This window comes from Quercus suber, unplaced genomic scaffold (genome assembly GCF_002906115.3).
Source record: "Quercus suber isolate HL8 unplaced genomic scaffold, Cork oak 2.0 scaffold_43, whole genome shotgun sequence".
Taxonomy (NCBI): Eukaryota; Viridiplantae; Streptophyta; class Magnoliopsida; order Fagales; family Fagaceae; genus Quercus; species Quercus suber.
Window position 1 is genome coordinate 938,483 of NW_027069508.1, and position 14,735 is coordinate 953,217.

At 35.4% G+C, this 14,735-nt stretch overlaps 2 protein-coding genes across 5 annotated transcripts; both read right to left on the reverse strand.

The window, feature by feature from the left end:
* Nucleotides 1-4,270: 4,270 nt before the first annotated feature.
* Nucleotides 4,271-7,144, reverse strand: LOC112025233 (pentatricopeptide repeat-containing protein At2g17210). Its single transcript, XM_024057895.2, has one exon. The coding sequence runs from the start codon at nt 6,830-6,832 to the stop codon at nt 4,613-4,615; it is 2,220 nt and encodes a 739-aa protein (XP_023913663.2). The 5' UTR covers nt 6,833-7,144; the 3' UTR covers nt 4,271-4,612.
* A 256-nt stretch (nt 7,145-7,400) lies between these two features.
* On the reverse strand, nt 7,401-14,513 carry LOC112025220 (probable galacturonosyltransferase 3). Of its 4 annotated transcripts, none has more exons than XM_065771376.1 (9): nt 14,257-14,513; nt 13,859-13,911; nt 13,669-13,724; nt 10,635-10,685; nt 10,429-10,566; nt 10,037-10,168; nt 9,617-9,951; nt 8,580-9,525; nt 7,401-7,765 (listed from the first exon to the last, which is right to left on the reverse strand). In XM_065771376.1, the coding sequence occupies exons 2-9, from the start codon at nt 13,878-13,880 to the stop codon at nt 7,490-7,492; spliced, it is 1,956 nt and encodes a 651-aa protein (XP_065627448.1). In that variant the 5' UTR covers nt 13,881-13,911; nt 14,257-14,513; the 3' UTR covers nt 7,401-7,489. The 4 variants fall into 4 exon arrangements, with proteins under 4 accessions (XP_065627448.1, XP_023913648.2, XP_023913647.2 ...); XM_024057880.2 differs by having other exon boundaries at nt 10,429-10,540; nt 13,664-13,724; XM_024057879.2 differs by having other exon boundaries at nt 13,664-13,724.
* Between the last annotated feature and the right edge of the window lie 222 nt (nt 14,514-14,735).

Below are 14,735 nucleotides of genomic sequence, written 5' to 3' on the forward strand. Positions count from 1 at the left end.
TTGTGGTTTTCTTGACTTCCGTGTTAAATGTTAATGCATCATTTATTTGGACACAAAAATTAGAAAATATAGATAAGATACATAATACAAAATTGGAGTCCAATTTATAATATCCATAAAAGTGTGCAGGTAAGATGTTCTTGCTTAGGCTAATGAGCATTATCATTGTGGTTTTCTTGGCTTCCGTGTTAAATGTTAATGCATCATTTATTTGAGCACAAAAATTAAAAAATTTGGATAAGATACATGACACAAAATTGGATTCAAATTTATAATCTAATTAGATTTTTTTTTTTTTTTTTAATTTTGGTTAGGACAAGTGGCGCAAAATTGATAATCCAATTGAAATATACTTGGATTTTCTCTCTGCTTCACCTATATATATATATATATTTGGTAGATTCTCTATCAGTTTTCGTGGTGTAATATACATTATATAACATATTTAAATACTTTTGGATTGTTTTGATGCGTAGGAAAGAGAATGTAAAATTGGAGTATAATAGGATTTGTAAAGCGCGTAAAGAAATCGTTTAGTATTATTGTTGCTATAGTTGGTGTGACTTCATTTCTGGACCTTTTCATTATTTAACAACAACAACAACAACAACAACAACAACAACAAAAAACCTTACAAATAGCAATTTCAAAGAAGATCCACAGGTTTATTGTATTTCTAAGAAAGTTGAAAGATAAAAAGTTGAGAAAAAGTAAACAAATGAACAAATCATTTAGCATTATTGTTACCACCATTGGTGTGGCTTAATACATGAACCTTTTTACTATTTAACAAAGAAAACTAACTTACAAATAGAAATTTTGGAAAAGACCCACAGGTTTTTTGTGCTTCTAAAAAATATAAAAGAGAAAAGTTGAGAAGAAAACCAAATGAATATGAACCACTATTTATACCTAAAGGTTATAACCCTTCAACAGGCATATTTTCATTCAATATGCATATTTTAGGTCAATAGACACATTTTCATTTAATAGACACATTTTCGTTCAATAAACACACTTTCGGCCAATAGGCACCTTTAATATATATCAAATATGAAGGATTATAACCTTTTAATAAGCACCTTTTGGTATATCCAATTTAAATGATTATGATCTTTTAAAGGGCACCTTTTAGTATATATATTACAACATATCTTATACATACAACACAAACTAAACTAGAGATGCAACACTACGTCTCTTATTCATTCCCACAAAAAACTAATAAATAAAACATTGCTTCTTTTTTTCCCTGAAACTAATCTAGTAGCTATTCTCGTGCATTGCATGGGTTAGCGACTAGTGTGTGTGTATATATATATATGTATATTATACAACATAAAATTATCAATTCAAAGAAGTAAATAACTAAATATCAAATAATACAAATTATTTAGTCTTAAGTCTTAACGTAAAAAATTTATTACTTTTTTTTTTATTTAGATAAGTAATAATACAAGTTAATGAAATAAATATTAAAAAATGCATAATGAAATGACCTGGGTACTAAATAAATTATTTGAATTTAGATAGGTGATAGAATAATGCTTCCTATATAGTTTAGTATTGTTATTTATTTGTATTCAAATAAATTCCTATGTTTTAGGATAGAGAAATGATATGTCCACAACATTTTTACAACAAATCCAAAATAGCAGGTTGTTACTGATTGTTATTGTTGGTGCAAAAAATTAATCTTGTGTTATGTTCAAATTTAAACCAATAACAACTAACCACTTATGATTTGTTGTGAAAATATTATGGACTTAGTACCTTTCTTTAGGATAGGAGAGGTTCCTATGTTTTAGGATTTGTTTTTTTTAGTAAACAGTAATAGATTAGTATTGCTATATAGATTAGTATTGTTATTTATTTGTATTCAAATAAATTCCTATGTTTTAGGATAAATAAATGATATGTCCACAATATTTTTACAACAAATCCTAAATGGCAGGTTGTTACTGGTTGTTATTTTTAAGGCAAAAAAGTAATCTTAAGCCTCATTTGGGTAAGTTGCGTCCACGTTTGCGTTTTTGGCCTTTTTTTTTTTTTTTTTTTTTTTTTTAAAGTCCAGCTCCTGGTGCACTATTCATGGGACATGAACAATGCATCAAGGCAAATGCACAGTAAATTCATTAATGAACAGTAATCAATTTTTTTTTTTTCAGTTTTCAATTTTTAGCAAAATAAGCGGTATCCAAACGCACACTTAGTGTTAGGTTCAAATTCAAACCAATAACTAACCACCTATGATTTGTTGTGAAAATGTTGTGGACTTAGCACCTCTCTTTAGGATAGGAGATGTTCCTATATTTTAAGATTTGTTGATGAGGCTATCTCATCTTTGGCTATTTATGTACGTTAAATTCATTAATGAGAATTAAGTAGAAAATTAACCAAAAATTTCTATTTCCTCTCTCAAGTTTAGGAGATTGGTCATCTCAAATTGACTAACTATCTTTTTCATTCAGTAAATTATCCTAGTTCACAACATTTGGTATCAGAACCAACCGATCCAACTAGTTTAAAAAAAATAAAAAATAAATAAAATCTTTGTTGCCATTCTCATTCAAGCAAACCACAAAAAAATATATAAAAAAAAAAAAAAAAAAAATCCATCCTCCAAATCACCCTCTAGCCACCACTCATAACCCCAAAAGAAAAAGAAAAAAAAATTGCCTCAACATGCTTGACCCATATCCATTATAGCACAATCAGCCAGCACTTATGAACAAGCCTTCAAAGATTTAAGTCATGCCTTTCAAAACTTGTGTGTAGCAGTAGATCAATTGGGCAACCAAATTGAATCATTGCAATCTGTCAAAAGAACAACTAACGACTTTGAAGGCAGTGCTTTACACATTCAAGCCAATACTATGGAGTCATCAAAATTTTCAACAGAAGTACCGATGCCAACAACTAGTGTTGCTTTGGCCTTAGTTCAACAAGAACCTACTAAGGAGCATAAACAAGAGAAGGTTCTACAAGAAAGTGATTCATTAGATGGTGCACATGCTAAAAAGTTTGAGTTTGATGATTGTTTTTATGATCAGCCCTCCATGGTGCATGACCGACGAGAGCTTATTGAAGTTAGAAAGATTTAGACTATGATGCTTCCTATGACTCAAGAAAAGACAACTTTGATTGCACCAATGAGTATGCACATCGATTTTATAATTCCTAATAAATTTTATATTGAGGAAGGTAGGAATTTTCTATTCTTGGTGCTCCAAGAGGCAATTCAAGAATTGCAAGACATGCCTAACACCAAAATTCTTATGCTTCATCACTTTAAAATCCGAGGTCGAGTATTCTCCAATCAATGTTTGCAAGATTCAATTTCTATGTCCTTGAATCTTGAGTACAAGATTCATCTTGAAGGGGGAGGGAATGTTATGACTTGGGTACTAAATAAATTATTTGAATTTAGATAAGTGATAGAATAAGGCTTCTTAGATAGATTAGTATTGTTATTTATTTGTATTGAAATAATTTCCTATGTTTTAGGATATGATGAGTTCCTTGTAGGATTATATCTCCTTAAAGAGAATTTTATGTGGCCCACATTTGAAAATGAAACTCATGTCATAAGTTTCTTATTTCATGTCTTAAGTTTCCTATTTGTGAAAGTTACATGTTAGATGTAACATCCTTTAGTAACTCTCAAATGGTGTAACCCATTTGGTTAATAAACACCATAAAGTTACAACTTTTAAGCTCCTTGATGGAAGGAGAGTTATGGAAATCTTCATCTAAAAGGGTCCCTAGTCTAGCCTATATATATAGCCTGTGTTTCCATCAAAAGGATATGTGTGAGGTAAAGGCCATAGACTAGAAGACCCTTTTATATACACTATCATCATATAGTGAGCCTTCTTTTCTTCAAAGACTTAAACAACTATGGCTGGAGGTATGTATAATTTATTCCGCAACTCTAAATTTATCTTACATTCCTATGTTTTAGGATTTGTTGATAAGGCTATCTCATCTTTGGCTATTTATGTACATTGAATTCATTAATGAGAATTAAGTAGAAAATTAACCAAAAATGTCTATTTATTCTCTTAAGTTCAGGAGATTGGTCATCTCAAATTGACTATCTTTTTCATGCAGTAAATTATCCTGGTTCACAACATTAACCAATCAGAATCATCAGATTAGTTTTTTTTTTTTTTTTTTTAATGTCAAGATAAAGCTCTTGCCAAAGGGGGAGTGTGTTATGAACGGAATTAATAACTTTCACTTTCACTTTTTTATAAATATAGCAGTCTATTTTTTAAGACAAATAAACCATTGAAAATAAGCCAAATCAAACAAATATTTTAGTCATTTTAGGCGTTCTTCAAATTCAATTCCAGATTGCCACAAAATGAGTACAATCTTTTCGATAATTTAGTGTGCAACTATGCAGTCCGTTGCCTTCTTTTTCCCTTGTTGATGGTTATGCCTATAAACAACTGAACCCTTTCCCATAAAATTGAGCATTGAATGGGAATTTTATCAACCTTTAGTCCTTTGATGAAACTCTCACATGCTTGGTACCAACCTTCTTAGCGTTCTTAATGGGAGAGAATCTATGCCGTTGGAAACATAAGATTGACAATTTTGTATTTCAGCATTCAATGACTGCTAAACTCTCATCAATCTTCATACAACCATGCAGTTGATCAACTATACTATGTATCTCACCAACTTGTGGGGTGGACTTGTCCCCAGCTAAAAATTTACATGCCCTGTTTTTTACATGCACCAAGCTGTACCCAGCAACAACCCTCACACCTCTCTCCTTCACCAACCTTCTCATCCTCGCAGCATCAACAAATGATCCACCTGATGCATACATGCTTGATGCAAGCAAATAACCTGATGAATTTAAAGGCTCCAACTCAAGAACACGAGAGATGGCTCCTGCGCCAAGCTTGCTGTTCCCGTGGCTTTTACAAGCACTCAAAAGTGCCCCCCAAATACTTGCACCAGCCTCAAAACCTTCAGGCATCTTCTTGATTAAATCAATTGCACTATCAAGTTGTCCTGCTCGACCCAACATGTCAACCATGCATGAGTAATGCTCCAATCCAGGCTCAACCCTGTGATCTTTAATCATTGAATTGAAAAAACCAAGCCCCTCTTCAATTAACCCACCATGACTACAAGCAGATAACACTGAAAGAGCTGTCACAGCATTTGGCTCCACTCCATGTTTTTTCATTTCAGCAATCAAAGTTAAGGCTTCATGTGCAAAGCCATTCATGCCATATGCTGCAATCATGGCACTCCAAGAAAAAACATTCTTATCAGAAATCTGTTCAAAGGCTTTCCTTGAGTCTTCTATTGCCCCACACTTTGAGTACATCTCAACAATTGCAGTTGCAACTGCTACTTCTGCTTCCAAGCCTCTGTAAATTGAAATTCCATGAGCCCACATTGACCTTCTCAGTTCAGCTGAAGCTGAACAAGCCTCAAGAAGATTGATAATGGTAACCACATTGAGCTTCTCTTGTGCATAGATCATCTCTTGGAAAACAGCTATTGCCTCATCTGGCTTGCCACAATAGGTGAACCCCGCAATCATTGTGCTCCAAGAAACAACATCTCTTCTCTCCATCCCATCAAAAAGTTCCCATGCCAGCTCAATAAGATTGCATTTTCCATAAGCATCAATTAGAGAATTTAGCACCAATTCATTTGATTCATATCCCCACCAGATTATTACACAGTGGACTGACTTGCAGTGAAATGGCTGCACAAAAAACTTGCATGTCTGAAGAATATTGACTAGACTCACCTCATCTGCCTCAATTCCTTCCTTCACCATCGAATAAAACAATGACAAAACTTCCAAATGCTTCTTATTCAGGACAAATCCAGATAATATAGAATTCCATGTGACATTGTTCCTTTGAGACATCTCATTGAAGGCTTTAAAGGCAGATTCGGCATCATAGCACTTAGAATACATATCAATTAAAGAATTCCCAATATACATTTCAAAAACGAAACCTCTACTGATCACTAACCCGTGAACCATTCTTCCTATACTCAAGTCCCCTAAACTAGCACATGCTTTAAGGAGACTCACCATAGTTACACCATCTGGCTCGATGCCAACCTCAAAAACCATCTCTCTGTACACCTGCAAACCAACCTGAGCTTCCTCATTTTGCACATAACCACTAATTATCACACTCCAAGAGATAACATCTTTTTCACACATTTCATCAAACATTTTCTGTGCATTCACCATGTCAGAATCGGCATACAAACTCAGCAAAGAGTTCTGAACTGAAGGAATGGCCAAAAACCCACTTTGAAAAATGTAACCGTGTACCTGCAGTCCTTCAAGTTTAGCTCTAAGACTATGACACGCCTGTATTACAAGCACCAAGGTGGAAGTGTTAGGCTCAAACCCATCAACCCTTGCACTCATAAACCATAGCAACCCTTCTTGTAAATCTCCTTTCTGAAGATACCCATATATCATTATATTCCAAGAAACTGAATCCTTGTTCATGCAGTTAAAAATAGCTAATGCAGAACCGAATTCTCCACATTTCATGTAGAAGTCCATGGTGGAGTTGCCAATTGAAGTGAACAATTCAAACCCCTGTTTAACCAAGCTTCCATGTATAGACTTTCCATGTCTAAAGGAGAGGTTTGAACAGGCCTTGAGAATGGGAGGGAAAACTGATGGGTCTGTTAGTTGAATTCCAGCTTTTTTCATTTGGTTATAGTGGGAAAACACTTCTTCCCATTTCCCATTAGATGATGATTCCCTGATTCTTAATATCCAATTAGGGAGCTTTGAAAATAATTGAGTTGTTGGGAAGCGCATTGCAAAGAATCAAATGCAAGCACTTGTTTGAAAATGAGGTTTTCAGAACATGAGGAGGTAGTTTTACATTTTAAACATCACATTCAATGCTTCATATGTATATAAGCTATCACTCCCATAAGCTTGGAATGGATATTAATATCATACATACTGAAGCACATTGTTGCCGTAGTATAGGTAATTAGGTATGCCATTTTATGGACCCCACAAAAGTGATTCGAAAACCAGAAACTAGCTTAGATCAATTTATTTTAAGAATGACCTTTTTATAAGACGGCTGGACTAACTGTACTGACTTTACTTCTTCTAAAGCACAGTTATGTACGTTCATCTTTGAACACATAACTTTTTCACAACTCCTCCAATTGTTATCGGAAAAAATCACTTTTACTTAGGTCCATTATTAACATTCCTTATATTTCGCACCAATTACAATAGGATCTTGTGAGTTGTAAAAAATAAATTTTTTTTTTTATTTTTGTTTTTAAAGTTGTCCTCGAACTTATTATTTGAACATAGCGTAAACGAAAGATCATAAAACAAAAGGCTAGCATTGGCAACTTCTCCATGGGCAACGGGGCATTTTGAAATTCTTTTCTTTGAAATTCAAACATTACACGTGTGTGGGGATGAGAGCGAGAGAGGGACAAAAAATAGTTATTGGCGGATGTCGCAAAATTGAAGATAATGGTTGTCAAACATAACATATCTAGACCAGTAAGAATTATACTTTGAAACGGCCAAATCCAGCCATGGCTTGTAGTTTCCATTGTAATGGATGACAGCGGCATTCTCTATCTCTGATTGATTAAGGGCCGGGTCATAGCCAAGTCCCAAGACATGCCAACCTCGATCCAGTGGATACGTCAAGTTGTAGAAAGTGATCAGTCCCGGTGGCAATGAGCCAAGTTTCCAAAGGGTCCTATCCTCATTCTGCAAAACAGTTTCACATCAGTTGCAAGCCTGAGTAGCAAGACTACATCTAAATCTAGCATGAATGAAAAGCCATCAATGTTTGTTAGGCAAACTACGAATGGGATAAATATCAGAATTTATCCTATTATAACAATTTCTGAAACAAGTGGTATGGACCAAAAGCTATAGATAATCCTTTATAAGAACAGCCAAATGAAAACTGCAATCACTATCATCAGATTAAAATAATATTAAATAGTAGCATCCTCCATGAAGCAAATAGTGGAGTCATGGGGTTCACAATTGCAAAGAAAAGAATATTAAAACTAGAGAGGATGGGATTCAAAAGCCTTCAAAAGTTCCTTGGAACACACACAACCAATTGATTTAACAACATAGCGGATACAAGATTTTTTAAGCCCAAACATGCCCCTCTACAACCATCTTGACGATCCACAATCTAGTGACTACTCCCATACTGATATGGCACAGACACATATAATACTATCATCCAATGAGACTACATTCATGAAGTAAATAGCATCTTCATTCAGCCCATCACATCCTACACCTAAAGAACTATGTCATTTCCCCAAAAACTAAAAAGTAATAACTACTAGGCGTTTTGCTGAAAGATACAGCACTAGATACCGAAATGATTGCACACTTATGGTCACCATCACCATATATTTGTACACATGACTTGCATAAATGTACTATCACAAAAGAAACGCATAAAATAAACAATTTATACAAAGTTAATAGATGATAAGAACTTGAAAAGGGGTGAGGGAGTCTGGACTGGGAATGGAGAAGACAAATGAAGCCTTACCATATCTTGCCAACGATGATATATTCCAGTTATATTTCGCTTTTTCCACTCCTTCAAGTCAAAAATATTCATGCCAAATGCCCAACCACAAGCATTTGGATCAAAATTCTCAGAGATCTTTGGATTAGAGAAGTTGAGATACTTATCAAACCTATGGAAGCTTTCCTTGCATGTCTCCACTGCACCATTTACCATCCCTTGCAGATCAATGGACCAAAGAGGCGTGAGATCCTTCTGAACTACAATATCATCATCCAAAAATAGGATCTTGTCCAGCTTTGGGTAAACTTCAGGAAGGTAGAACCTTAGGTGATTCAACATGGACAAATATTTTGGGTTCCTGTATTTAAGGTTGTCTTCCCCAGCAGATACGGTAGTAGGATGGTTTACTTTAAAATAATATTCTTTAGTTCTCGCAGACTCAAGTTGGCGTAGAACAGAACAGTATGAGGAATTCAGCCACTTGAAATCATCAATGTTCTCAACTTGGATTGTTGCCTTCATAGGAGGGTTGACAAGAAACCACATTCTCATTGCAGCAAAATTCAGTTTATCCGTGACTACATGAAAAACATGTTTTTCAGGTTCCTTTGCATGCAGCACAGTAGAATTGACAACCACAGATGTTGCTAGTACATTATCAGAAAAGATGGCATAGTGATAGAGAGAAGGATCTTCAAGCTTTTCTTTGTCAAGATCCTGTTTACTATAATAACCCTGCATATAATAATCGGCTGCAAGCTGCAGAGGAAGGCATTGCAATCGTTTAGGGATTGTTTTCGCAGCTAGCTGAATCAAGAAAGCAGTCTTCTTCTTCATTGCAGTTACTTTATCTTCAGTTGACTGAACCATGGCTCTAAACGTCCTTGCAACTATGTCGCAGTCATATAATTTGTCTTTTGCTCTAGAGAGAATGTGACCCATTGCTTTTGCTTGATCAAGGGCACTGGAATTGGAATAGTGAAAAAAACTGCATGAAAACCAAGAGCGAGCAAGTATGCCTGGTAACCAGGACAGGGGACAAAGAGCAGCAATACCTTGGGTGAAGCTCAGCATCAGAATGTGCTTCTCCAATAGCACTTTGACTTGCGTTGGAGTGTGCCATAAGAGCGCTGTAAAGCTCACTTTCATTCTTAGACTTGGCAATGCTTGCATATGCTTTGGCCATTATCATCTGGTCCTGCATAAGTTTGAGGATGGAATCTGAATGTGGATGAACAAAATCTCGCCTCCATATATTGTACTTTCTCTTGACAGTGGTGTCAAGGCTTTTAGATCTTTCAATTGCTGCTTGTGCCAGCTGGTTGTCAGTTTCTTTATCTTGTTGAATTAGTTGTGCGGTTCGGAGATCCCTCCTTTCCTTCCGTGCCATCTAAAGGGCTAGGAACTGTTACAAATTGAAATCACTTGCACAAAACATATCTATGGAACACTAATAGAAGCATTTGATAGTTCACCTGCCGCATGCGCTTCACTGGGCTCATTGATGAGTTGTAAAGATATGGGATTCTACCATCTTGATGCCCATCGCTATAATGCTCAGCATTCTCTCCAGATCTCATCCCAGATTGAAATGAATCAACCACTGTCTGAAAGGAATAGACAAGAAAATGGCGTGTCAGTGTCTATAACTAGGAGATAATAATTCAATTAGTGATGTCAGCCACTTCAACTAAACAAATGAAATTATTAAGGCAAGGAAAAAAAATTGATTGAAGATGAAGTACTATATATAATCTATATGGTTCTCATAATTATTCAAACTATCTCAGCTTTGGTATGATTAAATACTTCCACGTACGTTATTGCTATCTGAAAAAGAATCAATGTTAAAAACAAAATGGAGTACCTCAGAACTTGTTGACTGGTCATGGTGAACATCCATAGGGTTTTCCCATACCCAGGAAGCAGATAGGTCCCTCATTTTCACCCTACTAATTCGAATAGCACCAGAAGTATCACTGTATGTCGCAATGATGTCAATATCCTGTATGAAATGTATAAAAATAAGCATCACTGCTATCTACTGAAAGAGGGGAAAAAACTCTGAATTACCTGTTCATCTGGATAATTGCTGACTCCAGTAGCAGAAGCAGTATCTTGCACCTGCTTAGCAAAGATTTGCCGATACAGTCAACAGATGTAAAAAAATTTAAAATGTAAAAAGTTTTTTACAGAGGTAATTATTCTAAATTCTGCACCGAAATAGCTATATTTTCAGGAATAAAAGAATTGATGAATCTCTCCATTTGCAGTGCATTAAGAAAAGTGCTGAGTTCTATGCTATTGTCCCAAATTCTTCTAAGAAACCTCCTCGAAACCAGATCCAAGTTAAATGGATGAAACCCAATCCGGGATGGGTAAAACTAAACACTGATGGGGCAGTTGGTGGTGCTCTCGGCAAGGCTGGTGGGGGTGGTGTGTTAAGATGCAATAGAGGGAATTGGGTTGCTGGTTTTATTAGGAAGCTTGGTGCGGTATCTAGCACTAAGGCGGAACTTTGGGCGCTAAAGGATGGCCTTTTACTAGCTAAACAACTTAATATCCAGTATATTAATATTGAACTAGATGCTGAATATATTGTACATTTACTTTCTAACCCAAATACTGTCAATCTGATGCTTGAGCCTCTTCTAAATGATTGCAGGACCCTGATAAACTTGATGCCTAATTGCACTGTGTCCCACATATTCTGGGAAGCTAACAGTTGTGCTGATATTTTGGCAAAAATGGGAGCCGGTCTAGTTTCTGGCTTTCACATTTTGTATGAACCACCGCCTGTGGTGGAAAATGCGCTAGCTTTTGACAAAGCTAAGCTATTTTGTAATAGACTGATTATTTAATGTTATGTTCCTTCCGCTGTTTACCAAAAAAAAAAAAAAAAATATTCTAAATTCATAAAAGAGGATGAAGTGGCTGTTGCAATTTAACAACACAAGTGGGTGCCAGCCACATGAATACTTTTCAGCCATACTACAGAGTCATATGTTCAGCCACATCATAGACATCATGTTATCTTCCCTTACCTTTAAACAAATCCCTTAAACCAATTCCTTCTCCAAACAGTTGCTGACATTTGAAAAAAATTAATAATTTTACTAGTTATATTTTTGAGATCTCTTTCCTACAACTACTAAATACTTAGGGTCTGTTTGGTTGTCCACTGGAATTAAATGGCTCCATTCATATCTGGTAAAGGCTCAAACAAACAAATGCAACAATGTAAATGAGGTAACTCAGGAATCGCAACTATCGCTATAAATGGATTGAAGTGAGGTCATGCGTTTGTGTAAGGTGCTATAAAATTATGGACGGTATCATTTGAAGCCCGTGGGACAACCAAATAAGCCCTTATTATATACAAAAACGCCATTATGTTTCAGCATGGAATCATATTATAATTCAAGGTATACAAGTTGAATTCTCATCTCATCTGGAACTAAGACAAACGTTCTCTAAGAAATTCTCAAACAAACAAATGCAACAACATAAGTGAGGTAACTCAAGCATAACAAGTATCACTATAAATGATTTGAAGTGTAGTCATGGGTTCATCTTAGATGTTGTTAGGAGCTAAAAGGAAGCAGAATCAGCCACCAAAGCTAAATTGCTGATTGGGAAACAGTGTGCCCTAATTGGCAGTTCAGTCGAGCGATTGGGAGTCTAACTTGGTTCTTGGCATTCCCGAAGTGCCAATCCATGATGGTGCATCCAATGACTACCAAATTTTGTGGGGATCTCTAGTAACTAACCATCCACGTGGGGAAGGCTTAACTGACCAGGCATGAATTTTTGTAACCATAACACATGCTTGGATTGATAAAAGCACATGTCTTGTAGTTAGCTAAAGAGTCAGTTACATTCAGCACTTGCTTAATTAGTTGAATAGAATTAGTTAGGCTAGGCACATCTATCACATGGTAATATTCCAGAACCTTTTGCACATGTGTTATTAGCTAACCAATGAGAATTAAACATACCAATGTATAGAAGACTTTTGTAAAGTAATGAAGGACATAATCAACAAGCTGATGCCTTTTCTGCTCCTTTCTCTCTAAAAGTTTCTCTCACTCTCTTATTCTCTCTTTTATCATGGACGAGGTAGCTCTCCCTTGAAGCAGTCACTTATTCCTGAATTTTTTCCACTCCCTCATCATTCCTTAAGTCCATTCCAAACCCCAACTCCCATACAACACTAGCACTACCCAGAACCCTAAAGATCAACACAAACACTCAAACCCTCAAACACCCACTCGACACACCAGGAAACCTAACCTAGCCAATATCCTACAATTAAAAAATTATGGATGGTGTCATTTGAAATTCATGGGACAACAAAACAAGCCCTTAATATTTAGAAATATACCCAATTGTTTCAACATGAAATATTGTTATAATCTCAGATATGCACGTTGAATTCTCTTCTCATCTAGAACTAAGAAAAATGTTTTCTAAGAAATTCCAATAACTATAGCTCCTTCAACCACTTTCATACTTACCTATGTTACTAAAATTACAGATGGGGAAGTTAAGGTTTGAGGTTTCGCCTACAGAACAACCCACCCCAATACCTCCCCCATCTTTGCTTTACTTGTTTTCTAGAGTTTCCAAGCCCCATCCTCTAGAAAATTTACAAGCACATCTTATATTTAGAAGGCTAACAAGTAACAAGTGTGGATAGATTACACTAAATAGTCAATAATACAATAATGTACAATTTATGGGAATGAAGTTATAAGAAACCTTGCCCAAATGGCATCACTAACAAGTGTGTATAAATTACACTAGTGAGCATTTTGCAAACGCAGAAAAAAGCAAGTTTTTTGGGCTTTTTAAGCTTATTTTGGCAAGCCCGCACCAAAAAGAAACCCCTTTTCCCTCTCCTTTGCTATAGTATTTTCAACAAATATGCAAACAGAAAAGCTCATCCAAACACACTCTAAGTAGTTAATGATACAATGATGTATGCAATATTGACAATGAAGCTATAAACTTTTAATGACAACATATGAAGCACCATAGTTTAACTATATAGAAATCCATAAATCATAGAAGTAAGAACCAAGAAGAATTGAGATTGAAACCTTGCCCGCAAGGCATCGTTCGCAGTAATACAAGGGCCGAAACTCATTGAATTCTCTTTGACTGAAACGAATAACAAAAATTCAAATTATAAAAACCAAGAACACCACCAATCATATAAAGAAACTAACTAAATCAATTTTTAAGAAAACACCCAAACAAATAAAAAGAGAGTAAATTTATAGTGTGCCACTTACAATGGTGAAGGGTTTGATACATTTGCTTTTACAAAAGCCAAATTGCACAGCATCTGCAACAACAATAGAGAGTTTAACAACTAATCAATCCACTAATGGTTAAATGGGTCTGATCAAAATTTTGATTTAGAAGTTAAAGACAGTGATATTGATCCAAATTAAGCATAATCAATGGCGTGAAAACCCCAGAAAAAGAAAAAGGAAAATGCAAACGAATACACAGTGTGAGCATTGAGATCTAACAAAGTGGTGGTAGAGTTGAAATTTCAATTCAATACAGTGTTTCAAAATCGTAGAACAAGTGGAAAAACCAAAGTGAAATAAAGGGTAAAAATGAAATCTTGAAAATGGGAAAAAGAAGAAAAGAAAAGAAAAGATTAGAAAGATGATTGATTTACCAGTGAGATGAAGATGAGTATTTGAAGAGAATGAAAGCTTGGGAATCGTTTTTCACCAGCTTCCATTATATACACAGAGAGAGAGAGAGTCTGTGTTTATGTATGAGTTGGGTTTGGCTTTTTGGCTTCTGGTTCTTCTTCTTCTTCTTCGTGTTGGTCTTTCTTCTTGTTCGCGTTTCAGAGCGCGTTGGTTGATTAAGGAGGCGTGGGTGTTGCTAAAGTGCGCGGTACGAGCGCGTTTAGTTAGTAAAAACACACAAAATTACACATTATTTGGAGGGTACCATATATGCATATCCTTCTTCTTCTTCTTGATTAGTGTCTAATTGCACTAAACTCGCCACAAAGGTATATTAGACTTATCAAAATAGTGACACATGTCGAATGCATGAGTTTCATGTAACTAGACATCGGACATTACTCTGGACCCAAGCTAAATTTTATTATGAATTTAATTGGTTAGACCCGTTGTTATATTT